The 8,307-nt window shown below is 50.7% G+C and overlaps 1 protein-coding gene across 2 annotated transcripts in view; it reads right to left on the bottom strand.

Moving 5' to 3' along the window:
- Positions 1–6,868: 6,868 nt before the first annotated feature.
- LMNA (lamin A/C) overlaps positions 6,869–8,307 on the bottom strand; it is a 28,408-nt gene continuing 26,969 nt past the window's right edge. Inside the window, exons 11-12 of one of the 2 annotated variants that reach the window (XM_006155167.3) lie at positions 7,310–7,579; positions 6,869–7,033 (exon numbers count right to left, since the gene is read on the bottom strand). In XM_006155167.3, the coding sequence (XP_006155229.1) occupies positions 7,007–7,033; positions 7,310–7,579 (297 nt within the window). In that variant the 3' untranslated portion in view covers positions 6,869–7,006. Of the gene's footprint in view, positions 7,034–7,309; positions 7,580–8,198; position 8,307 lie in introns of those variants that run through there. The other variant, XM_027774469.1, reaches the window with a different exon arrangement.

Here is an 8,307-nt window from a genome sequence, read left to right as displayed (position 1 = left end):
GTCTATGTCTCTCTCTGTCTGTCTGGCGAGTGCACGCGCCCTACAGTGAAAATCTCTCAAAAAAAAAAGTTTCAGTTAGACAGGACAAATAAATTCTGGAGACCTATTGTACTGAAACGGTGCCTGTAATTGATAATGACGTATTACACACTGGAAAATGACTATCAGAGTAGAGGTTTATTACCTTGATTTGATCACAGTACAGTATATACATGTGTCAAAACATCACTGCAGGGCCAGCAGATGGCGTAATGGTTACATGGCTGGGCGCTGGGCTTCCACATAGTTGACTACGGTTCGAATCCCAGCTTAAAACTCATGCCTGGCGTGTGTGCTTGCATGCCCAAGATCCCAAGAGGAGAATGGAAGAGAAGGTATTGCAGCATGGCCATCCCCCCAGGGGGTGATTTCTCGCTTACTGTTTCTGTCCCTCTGGCAAGTACACGTGCCCTATACCAAAAATCTCTTTCTTAAAAACAAAACAACAACAACAACAAAATCACATTGTGGGCCAGAAGGTGGTGTGATGGTTAATGGGCCAGATCCCACCCACGTGGCCGACTCTGTGGTTCAAGTCCCAGACCTGGTGGTCTAAAAAACACGCTGGGCATGTGTACATGCGTGCTCAAAATCCTGAGGAGAGGGAACCAGCCGTTAGCGTAATGGCTATGTCGCTGGACTCCCACGTAGTCGACCGCGGTTTGTGTCCCAGACCCGGTGGCTTAAAACTCACGGCAGGCATGTGTGCGTGCGTGCCCAAGATCCCGAGAAGAGAATGGAGGAGAAGGTATTGCGGCGTGGCCATCCCCTCTGGGGGGTGATTTCTCGCGTTCTGTCTCTCTGTCTCTGTCTGGCGAGCACACGCGCCCTATAGCGAAAAAAAACTCTCAAAAAAATAAAGAAAATCCTGAGGAGAATGGAGGAGATGGGATTATAGAGTGGCCATCCTCTGGGGGTGGGGGTGATTTCTCACCTTTTCTTTCTCTCTGTCTCTGTCTCTCTTAGGTGAGCACACACACCCCATAGCAAAACATCTAAAACAAAACAAAAAAATCCCCATCGTATTGTAACCATAAGTATATACAATTTTTATTTTTAGGTTTTTGTCGTAAGGCACTTGCACTCGCCAGACAGAGACAGAAAGAGAGAAATCACTCTCCGGGAGAATTGGCCAGGCCACAATCCCTTCTCCTCCAGTCCTCTTGGGATTTGGGGCATGCGTGCACACATGCCTGGTGTGATTTTCAAGCTGCCAGGTCCAGGACTCAAATTGTAGCCAATTATATGGGAGTCCATTTAATTGGTCCTTAGCCACCGCGCCACCTGCTGGCCCTAGTATATACAATTTTATTTGTCAATTATACCCTAATAAAACTGGTAGGGGAAAATACTTTTATGTAAGAAACATTTTTTAATAATTGCAGAACATATGGCTTCACAGCTATAGATAGAGCTGAGAAGGATTTTCTCAGAATCTTGAGAACCAATATCAAAAAGATAATCTCCCCAATAACAAATGAGCAAAAGGATTAGGAATGTGCTATTCACACCAGCAGAAATGCAAATAACCAATATATGTGAATGAAAAAAAGCCTTTTCGGGACCAGCAGATGCCATAATGGCTATGTCACTGGACTCCCATGTAGTAGACCATAGTTCAAGTCCTGGACCTGGCAGCTTAAAACTTCACCAGATGATCCCAAGAGGAGAATGGAAGAGAAGGGACTGTGGCATGACCATTCTCCCTGGGGAGTGATTTCTGTCTGTCTGTCTCTTCAGTGAGCGCATGTGCATTACAGCAAACACAAAACAAAACAAAAACAAAAACAAAAAAACTCTCTAAAAACAAAACTTTTCCATTTTTCTTCAAAGAAATGCAATTTGAAAAGACAATGAGCTGTACTTGTTTTCCTATCAAATCTGTGAAGAGATTAAAACTAATATAAATTCTGGCTTGAGGAGGAATTTGGGGGAAAGTATGCTCCCTGCAGGTGAGAAGGATAAAGATTTGTTTCTTTGAAGAACATATTGGCAATATTAAAAAAAAAAAACAACTTAATTTTTGAGGGACCAGCAGGTGGTGTGGTGGTTAAGGCGCTGGACACTCCCATGTGGCCAACTGCAGTTTGAGTCCCTGACCTGGCGGCTTGCTTTCTCACATTCTCTCGCTTTCTCCGGTCAAATTAAAATAAATTAATAAATGAAGTTAAAATAAGTAATTGGTTTTTTTTTTTTGAAATGTTCTTCCATCTAAGGCGCGGCGCCAGACAGACAGAGAGAGACAGAGAGACAGAAAGCGAGAAATCACCCCCCAGGGGCGATGGTCACGCCGCAATCCCTTCTCCTCCATTCTCCTCTTGGGATCTTGGGCATGCACGCACACATGCCCGGCGTCAGTTTTAAGCCACCGGGTCCGGGATGCAAACCGCGGTCGACTACGTGGGAGTCCAGCGACATAGCCATTACGCTAACTGCTGGTTCCCAAAATAAGTAATTGTTTTAAAAAAAATTAGCAGCAGGTGGTGTGGTGGTTAAGAGTGCTGGACTCCATATGGCTGATCGAGGCTCTAGTCCTAGACCTGGCGGCTTGCTTTCTCACTTTCCCTCTCTCTCTGTCCCCCTCTGATCAAATTTAAATAAATAAATAAATGAAGTTAAATCCAATAACTCTTAAAAAATTAATTTTAAGAGACTAGCAGGTGGCATAGTGGTTAAGGCACTGGGCTCCCACCTGGCCAGTTGTAGTTCGAGTCTGGATCTAGGGGCCTGAAACTCAAGCCAGGCATGCATGCATGTATGCCCAAAATCCCAGGAGGAAAATGAAGGAGAAGGGATTGGGTACAGCCGTCCACCCTGGGGGGTGACTTCTCACTTTTCCTCTCGCTGTCTTTCTCTCTGGTGAGTACATGTATCCTATGACAAAAACAAAAACAAACAAACAAAAAAATTTTTTTTTTTTTTTTTTTTAATTTGAGAGAGCAAGAGAGAAGCACTTCTCAACAGGTCTGGTCATGCCAAGATCTCCTTCGCCCAGGTCTTGAGCTTCTCAGGATCGGGGTGTTTCAGGCAGGCTGTGTGACTTCCAGCACTGCAGTCCCCAGGTTACTGACTGCTCTTCAAAGGCTCGGCCCACTCTTGCCATATTACCAATGGTTTCCACTGATAATCAGGTGTTTAGATCTCAGGCTTTGCTATTTATTTTCTTGGAATTTATTTCATGGAAATGCCCATAGATGTGTGCAAACATGTATATTCCAGGAAGCATCACTATAATGGCTGGCAGAAAATTCCGTGAATATGTATTTAAAAATCAAAAAAATATATATAAAAAGCTGAAAGCCCCCCCCCCATGATGTTAATAGTGATTATTGTCAAGTTTTTTAAAAAGAATTATCTATTTATTTAATTCCATTTGTTAATATTATTTTTAAATTTGACCAGAGAGAGAGAGAGAGAGAAAGGGAAAGTGAGAAAACAAGTCTCCAGGTCTGGGACTCAAACCATGACTGGCCAGAGCCTTTAACCACCACTCCACCTGCCAGCCCTGTCAAGTTTATCTTTATTTCTTTTCTACCCTCTTTGTAACAGCATGTATTACTGACATGAACAGATAGAAAAAGAATCAAGGGGCCAGCAGGTGACGTAGTGGTCACAGTGCTGGACTCCCACATGGTCATCTTGTGGTTCAAGGCTGGGGCCCGGCGTTGTGTAAATAATGGTGGTACACGTGTGCGCACGTATTCCCAAAATCCCAGGAGGGGAATCACCCTTTGGGGGGGTGATTTCTTATTTTCTCTCTTATTGTATCTCTCTGGCAAGTGCAGGCACCTTACAGCAAAAACCTTAATGAAAAGAAAAAAAATCAGTGTTCTTTCAAATGTTTATATACTTTGAAATAATACTGCATGTTAACTGATAAAAGTAGAATCAAAGTTTAAACACAGATCTTCATTATGTAAATTATATGCTCAGGAAGACAATTTGGAAGAAAATCCACATGGTTACCTGCTGGTGAATGAAAACGGATCTCTTTTCTTTTTTTGTACTTACCCGTGTTTCCAGTTGTATTACGGAGTTACGTATTACACCTTAACAAAAAATGTATTTGTAACCTCATCCTAAGTGGCCTGCCGACCGCAGAGCTAGTGTGCGCAGGTGAGACGCGTGTGCGGACGCGCTGCCGCAGAGTCCTGGGCTGCCCGCTCTGCCGCACCGCCAGCTTCCGCCGCGCCTGTGTGCTGCCTCACTACCCTCAGCGCCGCTCAACAGCAAGGAACCGCGCCTGCGGAGCCTGGTGCTCCTCAGCCCCCGAGTCCCCGCGTCTTCCTAGTCCGGCCCGCGCCTCTGTCAAGCTGCAGCTGGGCTGCGGAGAAACCCCACCCCCGTGCGCCGGCGTCTCGCTGGCCGTGGTGGGGCTTTTGCGCCCCCAGGCGCCTGGATAGGAAACTGCATGTGCCGGTCCTCCGAAGACAGGCGACTCCATGGACTCCCAAGCCCTATACCCAAGCCCTACTGGGGCCTGGGTGTCTTCATCAAAGGCTGGGAGAGAAGGGTTTCCCGCTTTGAAGCTGTCCCGTCCAGTCAAGGGTCCTTTTTTCAAGCTACCCCCCACCTCGTTTTTTGTTTTTTTTTTTTTCAGTCATTCCCTAGAAGTACCAAGGGGTCTCAGTCTACCTGGAATCGGGTTTCCCACCTGACTTGAGACAACTGTCTCCCTCTCCCTCTCTCTCTCTTTTGGAGAAATTTTTGCTATAGGGCACGTGCGCTGGCCAGAAAGGCAGAGAGACAGACAGAAAGCAAGAAATCATCCTCCCAGGGTAATTTCAAAAACCTTGGCTTTTGTTACTCTCCTGCAGATCCCACACCACAATCCCTTCTCCTCCATTCTCCTCTCGGGATCTTGGGCACGCACATGCGCCCGACGTGAGTTTAAGCCACCCGGTCTGGGACTCGAACCGTGGTTGACTACATGGGAGTTCAGCGACACAGCCATTATGCCAACTGCTGCTCCAGCTCTTCTTTTTTTTTTTGAGAGACTTTTGCTATAGGGCAGGTGTGATCTCCAGAAACACAGACAGAAAATGAGAAGTCACCCCCCTCCCAAGGGGAGGTGGCCACGCTGCAATCCCTTCTCCTCCATTCTCCTCTCTGGATTTTGGGTATGCACACACACATGCCAGCATGAATTTAAAGCACCGAGTCTAAGACTCAAACCATGGTCAACTACGTAGGAGTCCTGTGATGGAACCATTATGCCATCTGCTGGTTCCTCCTTTCTCCTCTTATTAATTTTGCTTTTTTCAACCTTTTCTCCCACAATCCCAGACATGACCCTTTTCTTGGTGATTTTTGGTTGTAAGCTCAACTCTCTGCCCAGGAAATATTAACTTACATTCCACCATTCCTGGAGGTGGGACCCCTGGGATCCCTGCCACCTGCTATGTGGCCTTGAGCTTGTTGACTGAGTTCTCATTTCCAGGGGCGGAGGGCGATAAGTTCAGGATGAGGGTCAAACGAGAGTGCAGAGATGTGCTGGATTCATTTCTCTGTCCCCCACACCGAGCACGACTGTACGAAGGGACTCAGCAAACTCCTTCACAGAGTAAGTCCTACTCTTCCTGCCACCACCCTCCTGCCCAGCTTCTGCTCCCTACTCCCCATCTGTCCTTGCCCCAGGTCCTGAGAGGTTGCCGTCCTCAGAGGGGGTCCATATGGTATGTCTTGGCGTCTGTGCTTAGCTCAGGGCTGGCACGCAGAAGGTGTGGATAAGTGTGGGTTGGACAGAGGAGTTGGGAAGGAAACACCCCCTTTGGGGTTCTCTTTCTCAGGACTTGCACGGGAAGAGCCCACAGTGGGTGGGTGATGCTGTTGAATCCTGCCCCACTGCTTATCACTAAGCGCCCGGATATGCACCAGAAGTGCTCCGGGCTCCACCTCAAGTGTTCTCGCCTCCCCTGGAGCAGGGCCGAGGCAGGACGGCACTGCACGTGAGGACGCGGTGACCAACAGTGCACTTGTGTCTGCCCATTGGAACACACGGTGACGCCCACCAACAAAGACAGACACCACAGAAGCCAGGGATAGAAACAACTAGTGTATTGATTGGGGAGGGGAGAGGGGGTGCAGATGGGAAACGGGGAGGCGAGGGGATCCTTAGTGTTTCCCAAACCCACTGCCACATACCTCCCTCCTCTGCGGTGGGGCCCCAGCAGGCTCTCACCTATTCCAGCAGCTTCTCTCTCCCTCCCCACTGCACCCCACTTGACTCTGACCTCCTGCGACTGGACGGAGCCCACCCAGCTCTAAAGCTGGGAGAAGGCAGGCTCGAGCTAACCCCCCTCTGTCTTCTACCTCCTACCTCATTCCCATCTCTTGTCTAAACAGAATACACGAAAAGCAAGCGCAGCTGGGTCCTGGGAGTCGGCTCCCCCAGGGCCGGGCAGGGCTGGGGACAGGGTGGGGGCAGGCAGAGGAGCCTCGGCCAGGGGTCGTGGAACCTGGGCGGCCAGGTCTCTCTCGCTGTCTCTCCGTCCCTCTCTCTCTCTCAGAGGCTGGCCTGGCCTGAGTCAGCTGTCTGGAGGAGGCTGGGGGAGCTCTCTGCCTGCCTCTCAGGCACCATGTCAGGGGTCCCCGGGGTGGGGGCAGCAGCCAGGGCAGAAAAGCGAAAACTAGGCTCTGGAAAAGCACCTGTTTCCCTGGGCTCCTAGAAGCCCTCTTTGGTTTTAAGGCAAATGCAGTTTCTTGGAAGCAGGAAAAAGGAAGCGGGAGAAACTAGGATAGAGATAGATGCTTTTTTTTTTTTTTTTTGGCTTGTGTTTTTGCTTCAGTATAAAACCACTGTAGAAAATAACTTCTCTTAGAAAAAAAAAAATACAGAAGAAAAAAACCAAAGGGGCATTTTTCTTTGGCTTTGAAGCACCTCCCATGAGGCCCAGGGCAGGGGTTGGGCATGAGGTGAGGAGGAAGCAGGAGACATCCACCTCACCCCTGCCTGGCAGGTCCCAGATTACATGATGCTGCAGTTCTGGGGTTTCTAAGAGAGAAGAGAGAGGGGCAGGTGTGAGTGCAGGGCCTGGACCAGATCCTGATCCCAGAAGGCAGTGTCTCCCCACCCTCTGGCCCCAGCCTTGCCCCTGCCCTCCAGTCTGGGGCTCAGACAGGAGGGGCAGGAGCCAGCGGTAGGACTTGGAGGAGGGTCCCGCTCCGCCGGGCTGCGGAAGAGAAGGCCCTCCCCAACAGAGGCCACCAGTCCTAACCCTCCATGACGAGGGTCCTGCCTGTAGGACGTGAAGACAAAGAGACAACTCACCTGGGTCCGGGGACTGGAGTTGCCCAGGAGGTAGGAGCGGGTGACCAGACTGTCCCCGAAGCTGCCACCCCCACTGCCCCCCACACTGCGGTAGCTGCGAGTGACTGTGACACTGGAGGCGGAAGAGCCAGAGGAGATGGATCCGCCCACCTGGGCTCCCGAGCCGCTGGCAGACGCCTTGTCGGCAGGCTGCCCGCACGTCCCGCACAGCACGGTGCGAGATCGCAGGTTGTACTCAGCCGGGTCCCCCGAGCTGCTGCAGTGGGAGCCCTGGGAAGGGAGACGAGGCTCAGGTGGCGGCGAGTCTGGGACTGACTGCCCGGGCCCAACACCCAGGCTGCGGGCTCCTGCAGACCCCCAGTCGCCAGGCAGGAAGGTGGGGTCTGTGCCCGGAAGAACCAGAGGGCCACTGGGAGGCCATGGGCTGAGCTAGGGGTGGGGACGGCAGGGGGGAGGGGAGGAAGTCTTGGGGACAGAGAACAGGATTCCTGGCTTGGACTGTTCTAGGAACTCTAAGCTTAAGAAGAAAAAGAGAGAGGGCCAGCAGGCATGCAGATTAATTCGTGGGGGGGACGGGAAGGAGGGCAAACGCTTTAGTAGGAAACGTGAGGCGAGTGAGAGGACATGCATGCTACAGGAGTGAAGAGGGGAGGAGAAGGGAAATGCATGCAACAGGCATGGGGGGAGAGAGGCGGGACTGGCGCCCCACGTCTGTCCTCCCAGCCCCTTCCTGGGAGGCAAGTCCAGACCCTTGTCCACTGTTCCCATGGGAGTACTCCTTGGCACCAGAAAGTTCCCACTCCCTTCCTTACCAGAGGAGGGCACCCAGACACCTGGGTTCCCTGTTCAAGGTAGAGGGAGGAGAGAGAAGAAAGGCCAGGCCAGCCAGTAAAGTTCCAAAACATTCTTTAATGAAAAGCTTTTTGGCATGGGCAGGCTGGGGAGAGGCCCCCCGGCCTGGCTGGGTGGCCCAGTGTGGGTGGGGCCTCAGCTGCGGG

Source organism: Tupaia chinensis, unplaced genomic scaffold (assembly GCF_000334495.1).
Source record: "Tupaia chinensis unplaced genomic scaffold, TupChi_1.0 Scaffold000438_1, whole genome shotgun sequence".
In the NCBI taxonomy this organism is placed as follows: Eukaryota; Metazoa; Chordata; class Mammalia; order Scandentia; family Tupaiidae; genus Tupaia; species Tupaia belangeri.
This window is presented reverse-complemented; position numbering and strand designations above follow the sequence as displayed.